Source organism: Myotis brandtii, unplaced genomic scaffold (genome assembly GCF_000412655.1).
Source record: "Myotis brandtii unplaced genomic scaffold, ASM41265v1 scaffold1053, whole genome shotgun sequence".
Lineage (NCBI taxonomy): Eukaryota > Metazoa > Chordata > Mammalia > Chiroptera > Vespertilionidae > Myotis > Myotis brandtii.
Genome location: NW_005353549.1, coordinates 1,253,742 through 1,275,957, shown reverse-complemented (window position 1 = coordinate 1,275,957; position 22,216 = coordinate 1,253,742). Strand labels below are relative to the sequence as shown.

The window sequence follows — 22,216 nt, the reverse complement described above, 5'->3', positions numbered from 1 at the left end:
AAGCCTCATGTTCGCTTCCAGCTGCCTGGCTGCCGGCCGCCATCTTGGCTGACAGTTAATTTGCATAAGGATATGCTGATTAGCCAATGGGAAGGGTAGCGGTCGTACGCCAATTACCATGTTTCTCTTTTATTAGTGTAGATGAGAGGAGGAAGCATTTACATAAATTGTAGCATGTGAAGTGTAGAATTATTTTTTTATAACTTACTTCTTTCACTCAACCACATGCCTTAGAAATCTTTGGGTCAATAAGACATACTTAATTCTTTCTAAGACCTAATTGTGTATGAGAATTCCCATTTGCCCCATGCTATCAACAGCCCTAAAAATGATCAGTCTTTGAAATGTTTCATATCAAAGTGTTTCATATTTGAAGTCTTCCTGTGTAGTTTTTATTTATTTTCTCTGATTTGAGCACTAAAAATTGGCAAGGTAAATTTCCCATTATCTGTTATGCTGGATATTACCTAAGGTCTAAAAAGTGGTGAACATTTTAACCATGGAATCTGCTTAACAGAACTATTGACTGTTACGTCTTATGTCTCTGATGAGAAATTTAGGCCCTATAATCTGTAAAGCAGTTTGCTTCTGGGATTCAAACATGTTTTCATGCATTCATAGTCATTAGTGGCCTTGGAGAGAGAACATTTTATTAATCAGAGGAAACTTGTCATTCTCATAGAATTTTAATGAACAAATGCAATAATTATCATTTCCACCTTGATTTTAATTGCCAGGTCTAGCAATTATAAAGCCACAGTATTCTCTTTCTAGCTTTTGTGGGGGTTTTTTTGGTCAATTTAATAAAGACTTATTTTTCCTTTAAAAAGGAAGCAAAGCAAAACTGAGTATCAAGCTCTAACTTCTTATTTCATGTACTAGGATGTCAAGTAAGTTACCAAACCAATCCATCATAAGGAAGCACGGATCTCCTAAGCAAATGTCAGTAAAAAAGGGATAGATTTAGTAAGATTAATAATCACTTTAATTTATAGCACTCTTTCTCCCAAAGACGCTTGGGAAGCATTTGAATCAAAGTGCAGTTTAAGCCACTGAAAAACAGATATGTAAACTTGCTAAAAAAAATAAAATATGAGCCTCATATAGTGGTCCTTCATATTCAGAGATGACACGTTCATATTATATAGATATCAGTTCAACAAGTTTTTACTGCATTTTATTTGTTCTCCCCAAAGCCTTATTTTTGATAGATGATGCCTAAGATATACAGGGAGCGTCCTTTCAATAACGTGTGAGTGATGAAAGGCAAAACAAAACAATTTATCAAATCACACCGCATGCATCCCTATAAATTTGGAGAGTGATGAATCTGTAGACCCATAGAACTTGGCATGTCATGTAGTCATCAAAGGTAAAGCCCCAAACAGCTCAAACCCTGCTGGTGACAGGAAGGCTGATCTTACTTGGGGGGAAAAGGAATTACCCTCTGAAACTATTCCTATACTATAAGAATCCTTGGGAAATTGAGCAGTTTTCTGTCGAGTTTGAGTTCAGAGTTGTATGGAGAATTTGATATGAATATTTCAATAGAGGATGACGTCATTATAATCTTTTCTTATTTAGCACAGTTAAGTGCCTTTACAAAAAGAGTAAAAAATGCCTACTACGTGATGCTATGTCTAGTATTTATAGCTGCTAATGAAGATCCTAATAAACCACTTTTTTAGAATGTAAAAAAAAAAAAAAAAAAGGTCTAGATATACATTTCCCTCCATCCTACTCCAAGGGACCAAAAGAGAGTTATTTCTTCCATCACAGGTATTTTGTAAATATAGATAAGAAACATAATGACCTAATATCATTCCTTAATGGCAAGGCACCCACCTGATACCCAATTAGCAGTGAGTCTCATCCCTAGTAATTGGGTGAGTAGACAAATGAGTCATTATGGTGTGCTTAATACAAAAAGATCAGAAGAGAATTGTCTTTCTTGTCTTCTTTGAGAACTCGAGATTTTTATTTTTAAATATATTTTTATTGATTTCAGAGAGAGGAAGGGACAGATAGAAACATTAATAATGAGAGAAAACCATTGGCCGGGTGCCTCCTGCATGCCCCCTACTGGGGATCAAGCTGGAAACTCCAGCATATGCCCTGACTGGGAATTGAACCGTGACCTCTTGGTTCATAGATCGATGCTCAACAACTGAGCCACACCAGCTGAGCAAGAGCTCAAGATATTTTAAAGGCCACTATTGTCACCAAGTCCTAAAATATTTAAGTTGTTTTCTGGGAACATTAGGAGAATGGTTTAGGGTCTTCTGTGCTTGTGTTCAAAATAGGAGAGAATTAGGCTTCAACCAGCTCCTGGCCTAGTTCTCCTGGGTCAACATGCTCGGGGGAAACACACCCCTTTTTAATGCTAGGAAGTTAATATGGATGTGTAATTCGGCCCAATTTCAAATTACTTAGTTATTAGGAAACCCTCACTTCAAAAGCCTTTTTAGTTTGTTTCTTTCAAGTCTGTAATTCTATTAGCATAATTTATCACATAGTAATAGGGTTTGGGTTTTTTCCCCTTTCTGTTTCCCCCTGTCATTCAAAGGGTTTTTTCCCTTTGAGGAAAAAAAATAGCTATATTTTTAATTAAGAAAAATATTTTGAAACTCAACCAGAAACTTTACTTTGGTGGATAGGCCCTGCTCACATGAGAACCCTGGTTTCTTTCTGTAATATCTGATAACTGACATTGTTTGAGTGAGAGACTGGATGGTCATAAAGGAATCAGAGTGGAAGCACCCACCCGTAGGGTTAGAAAGAACATTAGAAGTAGAACAAACTGACTTTCTGGGGTAGATACCTTTTCACCTGAATTTTACAGATTAAATAGTAATACCACCTTAACACAACTTTTATTTTATTTTTTAATATATTTTTATTGATTTCAGAGAGGAAGGGAGAGGGAGAGAGAGATAGAACATCAGTGATGAGAGAGAATCATTGATCAGCTGCCTCCTGCACGCCCCACACTGGGGATCGAGCCCACAGCCCAGGCATGTGCCCTGACTAGGAATCGAACCATGACCTCCTGGTTCATAGGTCAGTGCTTGATGACTGAGCAACGCCAGGCATGCAACACGACTTTTATTTTAAATAGCCAACCGTGTTTGCTATTTGACAAGTGTGCCTAGTTTTTTAAGGCAGATAATGGCTAAAGCAAACCAACTCATCGTGATGGTAAATAACAGTCATCAGCAAAACTGTTGAAGGGGGGAGATCCCAACAAGTAATTGGATACTAGACTATTTTTCTCTTTAATTCAGTGTTCTGATTAGTTCTACTCATTCTCCTTCAATTGTCAGGTATGAGTTGGCATCATCATCAAAACCATCCTCAGAATGCAAACACACTCTCCTAGGAGGTCATTTCAGAGTTCACTCCTTCCATTGGCATTTCCTCTGGAAGACAAACCTTTTGGGTTAGATCCTTTCTAAAATGCATTTGTGGTTAACATGAGAAAATAGGTTTTCCCGACAGTGTAAAAAATATTTGTTTAGCCTGAGCCCAGTTAAATTTAATGACGCAAACCTAAAACAATCTTTTAAAAGAGAAAATTGGTATGTGTGTGCATGTGTGTGTGAATGGATGTATGATTATGTTTATACAAGCTTATTTCTTTTTAATCAAAAAACGATGCCCTAAAATCAGACCCTTTAATTATGTATCTCTCTTAGTTATATAATGAATCATTTTGCTTTTAACCTGATATATGTTACTTTTGGTTTCATATCTAAAAGGAAGAAATGGAAAGGATTTTTTCATAACCAAGATGTTGCTTGGTAATAATCATAATTTATTTTTAAATTGATTACTATATTCTAGGCACTGTTCTTCAAATACATTATCTCTTTTAATCCTAACACCCACTAGGGCAGTGGCTCTCAACCTTCTGGCCCTTTAAATACAGTTCCTCATGTTGTGACCCAACCATAAAATTATTTTCGTTGCTACTTCATAACTGTAATGTTGCTACTGTTATGAATCATAATGTAAATATCTGATATGCAGGATGGTCTTAGGCGACCCCTGTGAAAGGGTCGTTCGACCGCCAAAGGGGTCGCGACCCACAGGTTGAGAACCGCTGCACTAGAAGTTAGTTCCATTTTAGTTTCTTTCTGTAATATCTGATAACTGAAGTTGACTAAAGTGGGTTTTAGGGAGGCTGGGTTGGAGCGTCTCCTAGGGGAACCTGAGATTTATGCCAGGTCTGGCTGACTCCAGCATCTGAGTTCTTTGCCCCCGTCTTTCGTTGCCTTGAGTTCCCTTAGTCCTACCTCCAACGCTACTTACTCTTGAGAACAGAGCTACAGTTGCTGGCAGAAAAGAGCCTGCAAGTTCCCATGAGACTTGGACCCTCTGCTTCTCTCCAACTTCCTCTCATACAGTCCATCTTCCCCCTCAGAGTGCTTTGCCTGCCACTCCTCCCATCTGTTTCCCACCCCGTGCTCCCAGCACCCTGGTTCACCTCACCTGGACACTCCTCCCCAGCCTGACCCTACTCACCCTGCAGATCCGGCCCCAAATGTCCCTTACTCTGAGCCTTCCTCCATAACCCCTCCCTGACACCCATTTAATTGTGTCTGTTCCCAATACCCCGTTTCACGGGACCCTGCTCCTTTCTTTCCCCTCAAGTCATAATTATATATTTCTAATTTATCTGAGCCATTTAATTTCTTTTCCCTCCGTAGGCTGCAAACTCTGTAAGGGGACTTGCCTCATCTCTATCCATGATGACAAGGACACTGACTGGCATGTGAGTGGGACTCACATGTTTATAAAATTCGTGAACTGAGTTCACTTCTGTGTGTCAGTGAAAGCCAATATTTTAGGACTAGGAAGTCATTTAAAATTTTTAAAGAGATTGTATTAATTTTGTAAGCTGATCTAAAAGTGAAGCAGTTTGTCTAAGTTAATACAATATGCCCAAACTCAGTTTGCCTACTCTAGTTGGTATAGCTTGTTAAATATTGACATTCTCTTTTTTCAGACTGCCTTCCCCCAGCCTTTCTGCCTTTTGATGTAAAATGTCTCCTCCTCCTTGAAGCCTTCCCAGATCACCTCCTAAAAACATGACCCTAATCTCCAAAGCTCAAAAGTACTCACTACTCCAATAACCTAATCTCTAGCTCCCTTAACCACCTGATTTTATGGGCCCTCTTCTTGGTAATGAACTCTGAGGGGAGAGCAAAAATCATAGCTTTTCATCTAAATATTGTACATAGAGCCTGACCCCATACCTATAATACAGTAGTCTTTCAGTTAATCTTATATAAATTGCCAGGGTCCAATTCACTGGCCAGCCGTGGTCTGGTTTCATTTTTATAATGATGCCAATGTGATTGGCAGGGACAAATTTTAAGTCCATGCATAATCAAGCCAAATTGCTCTTGGCTGGGGTTCCTTTGGACAAACTAATTAGGCCATTGTTCTGTCAGTATTTCCACTCTATATTCTGTCTCTATGTTCCTCATGCTTCAGTGCTTTCAGGACAGACAGATAAAGGACAGATGCAACAGAGGGGACTCCCTCATGACGATTATGGCTCAGCTCCCCGCCTTGTCTTCATCGCAGGTCTCTCAAATGTTTGCACATGCACCCCTTAGGTCTGTGCACTTCAAGTGAAAGTCAGTGAAACGTGGGTGAAAGGGCACCGGCTTAATGGAGTAACAATTCTGGGCGTGGCTTTTGTGTAGCCTCCAGCCTGCAACCAGAGCCCAGCTTCTCACTCAAGAGTGGGGAGGCCCAGCCCCACTCACATCCTGCTTCCCTGCTGTGCAGTGGGAGGCACACTTCTTACCTCTCCCAAGTCTTGGTTTCTCTCTGTTTGAAAGAGGGTCGTGATAACATCTGCTTCAGAAGGTGATTGTAAAGATTAAAGGAGACAGTCCATTCAAAGCATGTAGCACAGTGCCTAACATAAATGGATTCCATAAATAATAGGTATTATTATTATTATTATTATTAAGCCAGAAGCAATAATAGTGTGTGTGTGTGTGTGTGTGTGTGTGTGTGTGTGTAAATATATATGGTATGGCCTAAAAAATAGTGAATCTTGTTGGCTGATTGTTCAGATTTCAAATAGGTCAGATCTCAAATACTGCCTCAGAACCACCCAACACCACACACATGCACACTCACACCCCACAGCTGACCTCAGTCATGGACAGTGTGTGTGAGCCGAGACACAGCCACAAGAAACAGTACAAGTAATCTCTCCCTTCCCTGGCCTGGGAGAATCCTGACACTTCCCAGTGGCAATCTGTATTTCCACTCTGTGAGGGCAGAGTGGGTCTGACCAGGAAGAGCAGTGACAGGGACAGTATTGCTGAGAGCCAAGGAATATTGGGCAGCTGAGGGGGAAAGGGTGGGTGTCAGGAGACAAGCAAGAGAGAAGCATGGCCCTGTCCGATTAGAATGGACAGAAATGATATTCTTGGTCCTCAGGATCTAGGGGTGAAGCTGAACTCAACCTCATGTCTTTATGGTGATGCAGTCACTGAAACTTAGCAGAGAAATGATGGCAAGAGCAGCCATCCCAGTCCCTTCCCCGGTCCAGTCTACTAGACATGCCTGCATGCTGTAGTTTACATACTGGTTGATAGTTTAAATACAGGGTAGGCGAGAGGAGAGCCGAAGACTTGAAGGGGCACTGTTGGAACTACCGAGCAAAGTTGCCTTTGCCTTTGCAACTTTCAGGAGTTAGAAGGGTTCCTTGACTGTTTAATGCAGCGGTTCTCAACCTGTGGGTCGCGACCCCTTTGGCGGTCGAACAACCCTTTCACAGGGGTCGCCTAAGACCATCCTGCATATCAGATATTTACATTACGATTCATAACAGTAGCAACATTACAGTTATGAAGTAGCAACGAAAATAATTTTATGGTTGGGTCACAACATGAGGAACTGTATTTAAAGGGCCAGAAGGCTGAGAACCACTGGTTTAATGCACCTTTAAAATAGTTTAAAACAAGGAGGCCCTGTCCATGAAAGGAGAAGGCAAGTGAATCATGGGAAGCCGTACTTCAGGAGCTTTATAGTCTGAACCAGAAATGACTGCTATTTCCTCTGTGAAGCCTCCATTTACTTAGCCATTCATTTATACAGCCATTTTTTAGAAGTATTTACATGTCAAGCACTGTGCTAAGAGCTGGGAAAACAGAGATAAATATAAGACACATCAGTAGGCATTCAGGAATAATTAGTTGACCAAAATGAATCAATATATGATTGCTCATCACTGTCTATTATAAATAAACATTTGTAATAAAATAAGGCAGCAGCCTCCTCACAATCATTTACAACGTGTCGTTGAAAATAAAGTAGATATCATCTTTTAATAGTGAGAGATTGGAGGGAGGAAGATAAAAAAAAAGGTTCATGAGAAGAGGATTGATTAAGCTGAGTCTTAAATGTATCTTGAAGCTTTCCAGGTGAATAAGGACAGAAAATATCTGGGTTATGGGGAGAGTATATTTCAGAATTGCTTGAGTGTAGGAGTGGATGAAGGGGAGGAAAAGGAGAAGAGGAAGTCTTAGAGGTTGGTAGAGACTAGGTGATGAGAAAGGCAGAGTGTGAGGGGAGAGTCCAGGATTGGGGTCAAACAGACCTGGTTTTAACCCCATTGCTACCAACTAACAATAGCAGTGTAACCCTGGCAATCCCCTTCCAGATTTCATTTCTTCATCCACCACAAAGAAAAGCACACTTATCTCGTAGGGTTGGGGTAAGAGTTTGTAACCATGTGGGTCAAATTCTGGACACCTAGAAAGTACTTAGTATTTGACTGTGATCATATAATTTAAATGCCATGCAGAGGAATTTGTGCTTCATTTTGATTGTTCCAAGGAGCCAGTCAGGATTTAATCAGTGAAGTGAGATGATTGGCATTCACATTCTGGTTGGATGGGAAGAACAGAATTGATTTAATTTGGGCAAGTTTGCTAAATCTTTGTTTACTCATCTGTAAAATGGAGATGGTAATAGAACTTATCGCCTCACTTTATTATGAAGATTAAATGAGATTATACCAGCATTTGGCACTGTGCCTATGCCAAGAGTAACCTATCAATATATGTTAGGTATTTTTATTCTCTTTATAGGAGTGAGGTTGACAGTAAAGAGACAAGCCAGCTGGGAGGCCTTCATTAGGGTCTGATTGGGAAGCAAGGGAAGACCAGTTCTTGTGGGATGGGCTGGAGCTATTTAAGAATGAAAATTGACAGGCCTGGGATTCTTGAATGTAGAAGATTCTCTTGCTGTTGACATTCTTTCCGTTATCACGTTTTGTCCTCTACAGAATGAACAGAGTGGTGAAATGATTTTTGTAAAAAAATCATATGCATTTTATAATAAAGGCATACATTTCCAAAAGAGTTAGGCCCACATTCCCTGATTGTCCCTGTGAGCGAACCATCACAATGGAGTGTCACAGCTTAAAGGAAGAGGTTACTTGGAGTTCGTCAAAATTGGAACAAGTACTGGAGACCACAGCTGGATTTAACAAATCCACAGAAGTCCAGCAGGAGCTGTGACTTCCAGTCTGCACCAGATCTTCCCCCCTTTAGCCTGCACACAAATTTAAATATATTAAAGGGATTATTAACATCATTAAACAGTTTAACAGACATTAGCCGAGGCAATGCGAACCATCTGGATAGAGCGAGGATCAACGGCTCCGGCTCCACTCTCATAGAAACACAGTGGAAATCATCTCTGGTTCTCCAAAAGAAAAGGACACAGAACTAAAGCTGGCTCCCTCACAAACAAATGGCAATAACTCGTATCAGAGTTCTTTTGCTGGCAGAAACTAACTTTCAAGAACACTTAAAGTGGCCTGACATGGAAGATTTGGCTTCCTTCATCTAAGTGTTCACAGAATCCAGGAAAAACCTCTCACAACCCTCATGTTCAGGAAACCCCCCACCCCGTTCACAATTGTAAGAATGTGTGCAATTTTCGGTGGCCTCCTATTCTTGTACTTAACAGCCGTTCCCACCAGGGCTTTATCCTTTATGCTTATGTGAAATCCTACATGTGCCACTTAAGGCCACTGTATTTTACTCTCATTTACATGGAAGAGCTACAAGTCATCATACATCATCTTTCGTTATTTGCAGGCCTCTGTTGAGTTTCTCCTCAATTTTCTGAAAAGTTCAATGTGTTTTTCCAACCTCACAATTATTAGTTTTCTGAGTTTCTCATTACATTTTTCAGGTTAAACTCTCTCCTCATAGCAGAACAAAGAACTAAAACGATAAGCCTAGATTATAGAGTATTGCTCAGTAATGTGTAAGAACCAACCCCTTGGTTCCTGAGACCTAGTAGTTAGCCTAATCTGATATGTAAGGAGTGGTGAGATAGGCACCCTCTAAGCTGCACCTCTAAGGTGATCCTTCACTCCTTATAGTTATACCCTTGTATGTTTCCTTCTGCTTAAATGTGGGCTGGACTTAGTGATTTGCTTCTAACAAATAGAATAGGCAGAAATAATGGGATGTCACTTTCAAGATTCAGTTACGAAAAGACTATGGCTTTCATCTTGGATCACTCATTCTGATGAAGCCAGCTCCTGTGTCCTGAGGCTGCCCTGTTGAGAGGCCCATGTGGCCTGCGACTGAGGCCTGCGAAGCCCTGCCCCACTGAACCTTCAAATGAGACCACGCCCTAGCCAATACTTGAGTCAGAGGCACCCTGACCCTTGCCCAGCTTCTTGACACACAGATATTATGAAGTAATCAATGTTTATTGTTTTAAGCCTCTCAGTTTGGGGGTAATTTATTACACAACAATGATAATGAACACAAAAGACTAAGATCCTGGAAACAATGTTATGTGTGGAAATCCTGCCTGCAACATGTTTTAATTTAGTAATGGCCACAGGCTAGTCAATTAACTTTTGTAAGCTTCAATTTTCTAATCTACAAAAAGGCAATAATAATAATAATAACACTTTCCTTAGAAAGATGGTTATTTGAGCATTAATAGAGATAAAAGTGCTTGACAGTCTATCTGGCTCGTAGTAAGGGCTCAATGAAGTTTTTATTGTTACTATTACCTTCAATGCTTATCATTTTTAAATATTGAGTTTTGACTAGGGTTCTGTCCTTTAGTGTCTTCCCTTTGGCTCTCCCTGGTGGGTCTCACACTCCAGGGCTTTACTTCCCACCTATGTATGCATGTACTTTCCACCAAACATCAACATCTCTTACAAACTCAAGGTGAATATTTAGTGTTACCTGTCTTATAATTCCACCAGGCTGTCCCACCCACAGGTATCTCAACTCAGAAATTCAGAATTCAATCTTCCACCTTCCCTCTCCACCACAGACTAGCTGTTGTCTCTGTATTCTCTTGGCAAGAGTCATGATCTAAGAACCTTGTATGAATAGCTGTGTATGAATAGCTGAGACTGTGCTAAACTTCTAAAAAAACCATTTCATGCATACAGTGATCCATGTACCAAAATATTCATCATAATGTTGTGCTAAATATTAGGAACTACCTAAGCTCTCTTCAATAGGATATCAACTACATTGTGCTCACAAATAATAATAGTTAATATTTATTTAATCCTTGCTATGTGGTAGACTCAGTTCTAAAAGCAATACAGGGGAGGAAAAAAGTAGGTTACAGTTGTGAGTACTGTAAACCTACTTTTGCCCACCCCTGTATAGAGATTATGTCGCTTGAATCAGTACAACCACCCTGTTTATATTCATTCAGTGGAATACATGCAGTGCATTTTAGAAGATGCTACAGGTATATATTTACTGGCATAGAAAGATACTCATGAAATACTATACCATGAGAAAAGAAAATTATGAAAGAATTATAACATAATAGCACACTATTAAAACACATCTATGCATAGATGTGAATATATATATAATAAATAGTTTTTCATTTCAGGCACTTTGCATAGTTTCAACATGCACAAATGTTCAGTTCCCACAATTTAGTTAAATAACAGCAGTTCCCAAACAACACAGTTCAAATTTTAGTTGATACAGTATGTTACTGTGAAAAATAAAGTACAAGTTTCACTATTAGCTCTTCAATCCACAAACCACTATGCAAATAATAGATGCACATCATGTTCACTGGCCAGCCATATTTCCTTCAAAGCGTGTCTATGACACATCTGTTACTCAGTGCATGCAAGTGTGTCATTGTATAGTACCCTTGTCTCCTAGTGATTAACCCATATGAAAAATTGGATACTTGAAAGAGGGAATTGACCAAGAAATATCCACAAGGAAACAAAAAGTGGTGAAGCTGGAAGTGAGATTTGGATCTAATACAAATAGTTATAGAAGGAATAGCTGACCCTGGGAATGGTGAGCTGACCACCATGCTAGAGACTGGAGTTGAGTGAAGGGAACTGAACATAAATGAGGACAGTGGTTGTGATGAAAAGGATGACCTCCCAGGAGATGTGACCATGCAAATAACTTACTTCACATGAAAGGAGCTCTCAGGTATTTCACAACATGGAAAGCACAAAGGATAAAATGTTGGAAGCTGATCTAATCTTAAAAAATGAATGTGACAGTTCACCAAGGCATAGGAAAGATGTTCACTCCATGTAGTAAGTTACATGACAGAAAGAAGAAGGCAACCACTGTTCAAACTATTCTTGATAAGTTTTTATATTTTAAAAATGTTGTTCTCAGTGTTTCTAATGTTTTAAATTAAAATATACTAAATAAATATCAGTTTATGTTTTTATCCCCCTATACATTTATAAGCAACATTAAGAAAGATTTTAATGTTTTGACCAAGACTTTTAAAGATTACAGAATAATCATATTTTTCCTTATTGATAAGCTCATTTTGCACAGTTTCATCTTGCACAATTTTATGGTCCTACACCATTGTGTGAAACAAGGACTGCTTGTATATATTAGTAAAAACAAAAACAAAACAAAAAAAACAGTCCTTAGTATTTACATTATGTTAATAATATTACTTTGGGGTGGTTGAATTATAGGTGACTTTTTTATTACATCCATTTTACAATGTCTCTACAATGAATATAGATTTTAAAAACCTAATCTAGCTAGGTAAGTATCTCTTCGGTTAATAGACATTTTTGAGCCCTACTAATGAAAGGAATTTGGTGAGTACTGGACATGTAAGGAAGAAAAAGATATGGTCATTTCCAACAAGACAGTCATGGAGTAGTGCAAACATTTTCCACATTGCACAGATTTTTACACTGCATGTCAGGTTTAATAGAGATATGAACAAAAGGCAGGAGAACACCCAAGAGAAAGGCCGTCTCCTCCTAGAGAACAGCGAGAGAGCCTCGGGCTTTATACACTCCAGTGTATAAGCTTTCACACACACACACACACACACACACACACACACACACACACACACGGAAAAATGGATACTAGTTGGCCACACCAGTTTATGCTGGAAATTGCTGAAACCTGTAGCCCTCTTTCTAGAGAACCAATTTTAGTTCTAGGCCTCACACAGGAAAAAGGCAAAGCTAATAATAAGGTGATGGGAAAATAGCCTGACTGTTTTGCCTGAAATTGTTCAGATACTTGCTTTATCTGCTTCCTTCTGTTATTGAAGCTTGATCAAAGGGCTGTCACCTGGATTGGTCTTTGTCTTTGTTCCTCACACTGCTTTTTATAAAATGCCAAACCTGTGTAATCAAAATCAGCAGCAGCAAGGGGCACTGAGGCAGGAAGCCCTGCTCTGGGCCCAGGGCTGGGACTGACGCAGACAACTCCTGTGCCACCGGTCTGCGTTGTTGCTGTCTGTGCTTTGCCTTCAGTTTTGAGAGTTTTAAAATTAAAGTTTAATGAGTGGATGGTGGCTTAAAATTTAATTACTTCCCCAACCACAGTGCAGTTGTGAGATCCCCTTACTATAAAGCTGACAACGCCGAGCAGGAATACTTCCTAACATAAATAGATTTCAGGGGGAAAAAATTCTGAATACTATATGAAAGGCTTGTGCCACTGGGCTTCCCCCTGGTGCCCTAGTGTCTTCAATTAATTCTTGTTTGTTAAAATGGTTTGATCTTTGATCTTGTGACCTCATCTAGAACACTCCTTCCTACCTAGTGCATTGAGATCTGGTGGTGAGTGAGAAACTTCACTGGTGTCTTGGCCAGCCCGGCCTTCCCTTCCCTCTGATTCTCTGACGTTGGCTCCTCGGGGCCCTTCTTCAGAGACAGCCCAGTGTATGTAGACAGCTTCTCCCAAAGTGCCATGATGAGCAGATGGGCTTACCCTGGTCAGGAGGCCATTGTGAGTGTGGCATCAACATTGAATCATCTTGTGAGGGAGTTAACCCTTTGCAGTTTGCTTTAAACCTTTTTAAGTCAAGGACTGAGTCTCTACTCCCTAAGAACAGGCTGTGGGCTTGGAGCTCTCAGCAGACTAGAATGTCTAGCTAGAATTTAATGACAATGTTTTGTGTTTTCTCTCTTTTTCTGAATGGTGGTGATTTATTTATCTAAAGTAAATGAGTCGATTTAAAGAAAGAAACTAAGAAAATAGTGTGAGCAGTGTTTCATAGATAGGTCTAAAAAAATGTGCCAATGTGCCAATCTGTCTTTGAAGAACTAAAGTTGAGAAATATCAGTAATTTGGGAAAATCTTGGCTAGGAGTCAAGAGGCCCAGATTTATATTTTGGGTCTTTGTCATTTTAGGATGCTTGCAAATCATCAGCACATCTGTATCTCACTTGTTCTCATCTATTAATTTTCAGGTTAGATTTTATGTGATGCACAATAACAGCTATCATTTAATAGAGCCTTTCTTTTGAACTTGAATGTTCTTAAATATGTTATGTACATCATTGGATCCTCACAACCATCTCCTGAGGTAGGAGGAATTACCAGCCAAACTTTTCAGAAAATGGAGCCAAGACACAGAGATCTAAGATGCCTGAAGAGAATACAGGGAGTAGGTAGAAACCAGGAATCAAACCCAGATAGACTCCAGCTCCTGTGCTCTTAAACCACCAAGATTACCATCTTGGGTTCTCAGGAAGCATTGCAACATTCCTTTTAAATTCCAGAGTCTAAATATGTTCACCCACTTCCCCCAGATGACCTTCCAGCCACACCATTTTATTCTGTGGCAATAGCTTAAATCTGGACCTTGTGGTTCAAGCAGTGCAGCTGAGTGTCCTGGGGGAAAATATCTCCATCTGCCGGCTGCAAAATGGAAAAATGAGCCGCAGCTTCCTTAGTTTCCAGATTTACAGAGAATTTTCAATGTGGGAAACTTTTTGATGTGTGGAAATAGGAAAAGAACAGTGGAGCCACGTGATGGCTCATAAAGCTTCTGCTAGGAAGTGGCATGTGCCACCGCTGCTCACGGTTCATTGGCTAAAGGAGGTCACATGCCTCAGCCTGGCCTCAGTCAGTGTCCATGAATAATGCTCCTAGAGAGGAACAGTGGATTTTTTAAAAAATATATTTTTATTGATTTCAGAGAGGAAGGGAGGGAGAGAGAGATAGAAACATCAATGATGAGAGAGAATCATTGATCGGCTGCCTACTGCACGCCCCCTACTGGGGATGGAGCCACAACCCCAGGAATGTGCCCTTGACTGGAACTGAACCTGGGACCCTTCAGTTCGCAGGCCAACCTCTATCCATTGAGCCAAACTGGCTAGGGCAGGGGTGGGCAACCTTTTTGGTGAGTGCGTGCCAAAACCAGCAAAATTTCTGACTCAAAATTCTTCTGCATGCCAACCCTAATTTTTTGAGAACATGTTATGCCTACTTGATATCTCTTAAGGTGTACGTATGTGAAGAACCTTGAAGAAATAATAAAATTCATTCGAGCGGCAAAAATACAGTGTATGATGATGAAAAATACATTTATTTTTTAATGTATACATGTTATGTAAAATCATTTATTTATCTAAGATGCACCTACACTGAATTTATCTGAAAAATAAAAAGTCGATATTAAGAAAAAAATTGTAAATGGAAGATTATAAGAGAGGGTTTCGCGTGCCAGCAAAAGTTACTGGCGTGCCATGTTTTGCACGCGTGCCAGGGGTTGCCCACCCCTGGGCTAGGGCGACTTTTTAAACATTACTACAATTTACCACAGCTCTTAAGTTATTTCTTTAAACATTTATCCTCATATTCTTTGTTTTCAGGGCTTTACTGAGGTTTTGGTAAGATAAGTTTGTCTGAGCCTTTGGAGGTAAATACTGCTGGTTCTAGCCTCTAAGAACGTTGGTGCCATAAATTTTTTTATTACACTTTACTGTCACTTTGTGACAAATAACACATCTGTCTGAGTTGGTGATATTGAAGACTAAAACGTTCTGAGTCTCAGATGTCCTCATCGTTTCTCTTGCTTCAGATGCCTAATTTGGGACCCTGTATTATATACTTCCATCAACCAGGGGCGATTAAAAAAAGCAAACATTGCGCTAGACTAAGATTCCATTTCAGAAGTTTCTAGAGGTACCTCTTAGAATCTGGAGATGGGGAAAGGGATTCATGGGTTGTAGAATTTGAAACCCTTTAGCTACCACACTCTGGCTGGTATCAAGTGGCTCATTTTGTTTCCAGAGATTTAATGTTGTTTCCAAAAATTAGCTCTCATATGGCTCATTCAGGTAACCAGTGTTGAATATGGAAATTAGATTTTTGTTCATACAAGTTTATTACATTATAGTTTATGAATCACAGTGGCTATGTGCCAGACTCCCTTTCAAGCTAAGCAGCCTCTTTGCTGTGTTATTCCAGCTGAGTCTTTTATTTGAAGTGTTTCTTCATCTTGGCTCATTTAGCCTCAAACAGAAGTTGCCCTGTGGGAGATAACATCTTATGTTTATTTACTTTATAGGATTATCACCTCTGGGCTCATTGCAAGTGCAAAAGCTATCAGGAAAGAGAAAATTTGATTTCAGGAAGTCAGGACTCCCTTAACCCTGACTCGTGCCTGCCTCTCGTTGGAGTGTGTTGCAGAGAAATCAAGTCATTGGATTGGCAGTCAAACCTGGTTCCTGATCTTGTTTTGCTGCTTTGTAGCCATGTGACTTTGGGCAGGTTATTTTATTTCTCTGATTCTCTTTCCTTATTTAGGAAACACATAATGAACTCTTTCAGGTTTAGGACGCTGTTCTGCAGAAGTCATATGGATTGTTCTAGCAAATCATTAAAGATGAGATTTTTGTTTAGAAAATATGAAAATAAAAATTTATTTCTTCAATATATAGTAATGGTGTGGAAATTGCCAATAACACCTAAGTTTAAACCTAATGCTTAAGTTCTGTTAAGTCATTAGAGTGACTTCCAATCAGGATGTGGTGAAGTCCACCAGCCTCAGGGACACAGGCACATTTTCAAATGGGAAAAGAAGCTAAGGATCATGCGACATTGGGGAAAGAAAGCTTCCATTATGAGAGAGAGAGAAACCATAACAAAGAAACAAGGATAAATAGGAGACTTGGGGGAAACTGGTAATTCAGAGACAGGAAAAACAACCCCCAAAGAACTGTGCTTAACCCTCATAGAGAAGAAATCGCATTCATAAAACAAGAATGGACTGCCGTCTGTGTAAAGTATAATCAGATGGCACAGAAGAACTCTTGGAAATTAGAAATCTAAGGGTGGAAATAAAATAATCTGTGAAAGGGATAAAATCAAGAAAGTCTCTTATTAAATGGAGCAAAGGAAAAATGGATGGAAAAGAGCTATATGAAAAGTACAGGACCATATGTCTGACTGCACTTAGAGAGATTTTAGTACTGAAAGAGCTTGATAAGAATTAGTGATGGATACACAAAAACACAAGGCAAACACAAAAGCAAAGCCACTGAGCACAACCTAAGTAATGATTATGCTGTAAACACCAAAAACTGATTTAACAAATCAAGTGGGGGGATGCTTGTATGATGGAGTAGCATAAGTAAACAGACAATAAGAATTATATTTAAAATATGTAAAAGGTGCCTGGCTGGCATGGCTCAGTGATTGAGCATTGACCTATGAACCAGGAGGTCATGGTTTGGTTCCCAGTCAGGGCATATGCCCGGGTTTCGGGCTTGATCCCAAATAGGGGTTGTGCAGGAGGCAGCCAATCAATGATTCTCATCAATGTTTCTAGCTCTCTCCTCCTCTCCTTTCCACTCTGAAATCAATAAAAATATTTTTTGAAAATAAAATAAAATATGTAAAAGGCAATCTAGTATAGAATTCTAGACCTTGCAAACCTTCATGATTTCTGTATATAAACATGGTGCACTTTCTTCTATGTCCCATGTTCTAATATTAGTGATGATGGACTTCTTGAAATCACTCCTTTTATGCAGTGACTTAAAATCACCAGCTACAGTTAGAAACCAATATTTGGAAAAGAATGGTATTTTCCCTTCTGAAAAGCCCTCTGATTCGTAATAAGATCAAAACATTGCCTTTCTCAGGGCCATGTACTGTGTTAACGGTGGAGGGATACTATTACTTATGCCATGTTAATAGTTTATCCCAATTAAAATATGATTATGAATTATTACATTATGAAACAAATGTGACATACAGTCTTCAGGCTACTTAGCTTCCCACCTCAGCAAACCCTTTTATTCTTTTCCTATGGTTCTGGCAAGCTGTGTTTGCTTATTTTAGTGCTGTCCTTTAAAATTTGGAGCTGTCTTTTTTATTGACTCAGGTTGATGAAATGGCATTTGGTAAGTTGACTATGCATTTATATATTGTTGGCATTGATCTCTACATTGTCATTTCCAAGGCTTTCCAGGCTAGTTCTCTGTTATAATTTAGTTTCCACAATTCTTTGAGTTCTGATCTTTGATTAAACATTCAAAATCAAATGATTTAATCCAATGTAAGAAATGATGAGTTAATGGAATTGATATATCTTCCATGGAGTCCAATCAAATCCTGACGGTAAAATAAATTAGCAACTGATCATTTCAGAAATTACAAATTCAGTTGCATGGTTTTCTATTTTAATTAAGGAGTTGAAATAACTTTCAATTATGAGTTAATTTCTCTCTTTTACAATTGTCTGGGCCGTTTAAACACTTTTGACTGGCCTTCTCCTAAGACCCAGTGCTCTCTGAATCAGTTTTGTACCTTGCAGTGTGTTCACTCAGAGAATACAAAGCCTGAAAAGTTGTAGTTTCTTTCAAAGTAAGAAGGTAATGCTGGTGCCCCATTTCTTGACCAGCAGGTCACAGCTGGTAGCCCTAAACTAAAGTCTAAAATAGGCAAATAAAGGAAATATGAAATCAAATGAAAACATATCTTAAAAATTGGTGCTCTAATGAAAACTTTCAGGAAAGACATCAGAAGAGAACCATTATTGGATGTGTATTTTATGTGACCATATATGATGATACGGAGATATAATAATACTAAGAAGAATAGCAGCTAACATTCTGTGTGCAAGTCATTGCCTTCAGTTCTTTGCAGGCATCTGATTAATTCTCACATGAGGAAAGTGCACTAGTATATCTATTCCACAGATTAGGAATAAATTGGCACAGATAGGTTAAATAAATTGGCCAAAATCACCAAGCCAGTGGGAGTTGGCACAGCCTGGAATTTGAGTCATGCCGTGTGGCAAAACTAATCAGAAGGCTTTGCCATAAAGCTTGTGAGAATGGATAAGGATTTGAACTATGCACTATTAACCCAGGGTCAAGTTCATAAAGAAATGTGCTCCAGTAGTGTAGTCATTGTTTGTGAAGTCTGCTGGAGACTCAATTAAATGTTAAATGATAGCTTTTTAAAAATATGCTTTGACATTATTTCTATGGTGCCAATGTAGGCATCTCTCTCAGTTAAAAAACAACAAACAAACACAAAAAAATGAAAGAAAGAAAGCTCAACCATAGACTTCTCTGAGTAAAATCCTACATGGATGTGGTTGGGCTTCTTATCCACAGAAGCATTTACAAATCACTCACTTGATCAAGGCATTAGTATAAGTCGGCTAATGGAATTGAGTATACAGGCACATTCTACAGGCAAAGCTTTATTCGGATCACACAATTGCAGAGATGAACTGATAGCTAAAGATTGAACAGCAGTATGGCTTGCAGAGTTGTGTTCTAGGGTGTGAGGATATATCTATTCATGTTCATTTGGGTTTTGCTCTAATTCCATGCCAATAATAGAAAATTTGTGACCAGTCAGTATTATTTGCTTTTGCATTGCCATTACGTTTAATGCTTTGATCCATAGTGCTTGAACAGTGCATATCTTTGTTCCCAGGAAATTAAATCAAGTTTTAAGCCAGTTGCCATCCTGATAAAACCAAAACATTTCAAGAGTAAAGGCCTTATTTATGACCCACAGGGATAACAGATTTTTCTTAGAGTGGTACAAAAGTTGCCAAAGAACAGAGTGAAAACATCGAGCGACTGAAAAGTGGCATTTTCATCCAGGGATTTGTTTGTTTGTTTGTTCTTGTGAGTCTGTGAACACCACATACAATCACACAGCACCAGTGGATTTGCAAGGTTACAGGACTGGGGGGAATAATGAAGGTTAAGTGCAGGGTACAAGAGAGATTACTTATGATAATGAATTATGTAATTTTTCTAGACAGAGTTGGATTAACATTCATCCTGAAAAGAGATTACAGTAAGTCTGACTCTTGCAGTAAACAAATATTAAGCAGATCACTTATGTTCAACATGTGAATTAAAAGTCCTAAAGAATATGTGATTTATCATGTACAAGGCTGGGGGAGGGGGGAATTAACCTGTTCCTAACTGTACACACGCGATGCCCTGGGATTTTGTGAGGGAGTGTGGAGACCGTGCACCCTGTGCTACAAGACTTCTTCCTTCGAGTGGAGCCTTGAAGAGATGATCAGGGACATCAGTGTCACAGTCTGGCAGCTGCACCCCCAGTTGTGAAGAGCACCCCTCCCTCCCATGGATGTCAGAGAAACCAACTCTGCCTGCCTCATTAGCATGTCCCCTAAACCCCGATGGAAGTAATGGGGCATCCTGGTGACACCTTGTGTCCATACTTGTACAGTTATATAGTCAGATCCCCAGTGTCTGCTCTTCATTTTCACAGTGTGGGTGGTGTGGGTCTGCTTGTCCGTATGGTAAATCCCAGGCAGTTTCTCCACTCACCGCCGTAAGACTGTTGCGCTCATTTTTAGAACCAGCCTTTGATTCATTTGTAGGGTGTATTTTTTTTTTTTTGCCATCCTCTACTTTTTAGAAGACAGTGCCTTCTGTACGTGGCTTTCATTTTAGCACTAAAATAGCATTTTCTTGAAATTTCAAGAACAACAATGCACTGAGAAGGGCATATCACTTCTGTTTCCCAAAATGTTACAACCTCAATCTAATCATGAGAAAACATCAAACAGCCCAAATTGAAGTACATTCTACAAAATAAATGAGAAGCACTCTTCAAAAGCGCTATATTCATGTGGGGCAAATTAGAAGTTATCAGCATCTCACTACCCAGAAGTAACAACCATTACTATAGTAAAATATAGTAGGCATTTCTCTTTGCATTTATATTCACATAACTTAAGGAAAAGAGAAATATGGTATGGGTCTGTGGTTATTTAACCACTTATTCACTTAAAAGAATATTGTGACCAAATTGCTCTGGAAAGTAAATTTGATGGGCTTTGTGTCACACAGCACCCCCTGCTGTCTCTGTGGTAAGGGCCCAGGGAAGTCATTGCTTCTCCCCACCCTTCCTCACTGATGCAACCCATGGAAACCATCAGCTCAGTCCACCAGGGTCCTTGGAGTCGAAGTGGCTCTGTGATAGCCTTATTGTTATCTTCAGCTTTTTGCCTGCTCACTTAAAGTTACTGCATCCATATGTATCTGGGCACTTACCTTCACTTAGCCAATAATTCAAAGGATGGGGAGGTGCTTCCCTGTCATCTGAGCAACTCTGTCAAAGGTAGAGAGGTGCAGGGAGGGTTGACCAATGAAATCATTCAGGCAGAGAATGGGCGGGCAAAACCACTGAGGTGCAATTGCCTACAATGTATGAATAACCGGGAAAACTAATCCAGTTCTGTGTACCAGCTACTTTCAAATAATCTAGCCCAAATGGTTAACCTCTTAAGGTATAGAGTGTGATTCCCATTTTCAGATGAAACTGAAGGTTGACGTAGCTAGAGAACTGGACTTAAAATTTCCCAGTAAGCGTCAGATGTGCAGAAATGTGACTTTCTTTCTCTGTAACTGAATTCAAATTTCTCATGAGCCCCTATATCTGCTGATGGCAGAAAACACTGAATATTTTCAGTGAAAAGTTGCTCAATCACTTCTAGTTTAAAACCTACTCTCATTTTTCATAGATACTAAATGAGATGTAGGATTCTCCCTTCCCCTTCCTTTCTGTTGATCTGGTGAATCCTGTTGTGCAGATGTCCAGGTTGGTTGTCTCTGTTGTCCCAGAGTGCCGCCTGGCTTTCCACGTGGCCCTCCACCTTTGCATCCATGACTGCAGTGCCCCCAGTTGGCTGTAACTTCCTTCTGGCTTCCCAGCAAAGTAATGCATGTGGTTCTGCGCTTCCTTGAACCCAACTGGGATCTCACTGAGGGTACTGGCAGCCCAGTGTAGCCAGGCCTCCACCCACTCCTCCTCTTTCAGGGTCTTTCACCCATAGCCTTGCAAAGATGTCCCCTCTTCCCCGTATCCTGAAGAGCATGTTAATTCGCAGTTGTCAAGAGTTGTGGGAACATTTTAGGGATCCTCATGCTCACATTGGAGCCAAGGAAGAGTGGAGAAATAGAGAGCATTTCAAGAACACAGTTCTAAGAAGCACTGTGAGGCAAATTCCATTTTCCAGTTAAGTGGCTTCCAAAGTAATTCAAGGAAAAGGGAAGCAGAGCAACATCAAAAGTCATTTGCTCAACAACGGTTTATTCAAAAGGTCACTATTATAACCAAATATTGCCATGCACATCAGCTGCGTAGTTTCTGAAATTTTGACTCAAAATTTTGACTCACACACACAAAAATCTTCACTAATCAGGAATATTTTTTTTAAAACTTGCTAACCACTATCACAGACATTAGGTGTCCTGATACAAATAGATTGCATCTTCGAAAAGCTTTTCATCAGCACATACTTTTATTTTTTCTGAACTGTTGTACATGTGTAAAGGTTTCTCACCACTTCTTAGGAGGTTGTTATAATAACCTGGACTCCTAGTCTAGAATGACACAGAAAAAATGGAAAA

General features: G+C 39.6%; 1 protein-coding gene across 7 annotated transcripts in view; it reads left to right on the top strand.

Moving 5' to 3' along the window:
• LOC102240967 (25-hydroxycholesterol 7-alpha-hydroxylase) overlaps positions 1–22,216 on the top strand; it is an 82,739-nt gene that overhangs the window by 26,519 nt on the left and 34,004 nt on the right. Inside the window, exon 1 of one of the 7 annotated variants that reach the window (XM_014540381.1) lies at positions 4,714–4,774. The exons of the other annotated variants lie outside the window; for them this stretch is intronic. Coding sequence (XP_014395867.1) covers positions 4,749–4,774 — 26 coding nt within the window. The 5' untranslated portion in view covers positions 4,714–4,748. Of the gene's footprint in view, positions 1–4,713; positions 4,775–22,216 lie in introns of those variants that run through there. 7 annotated transcript variants of the gene reach the window in all.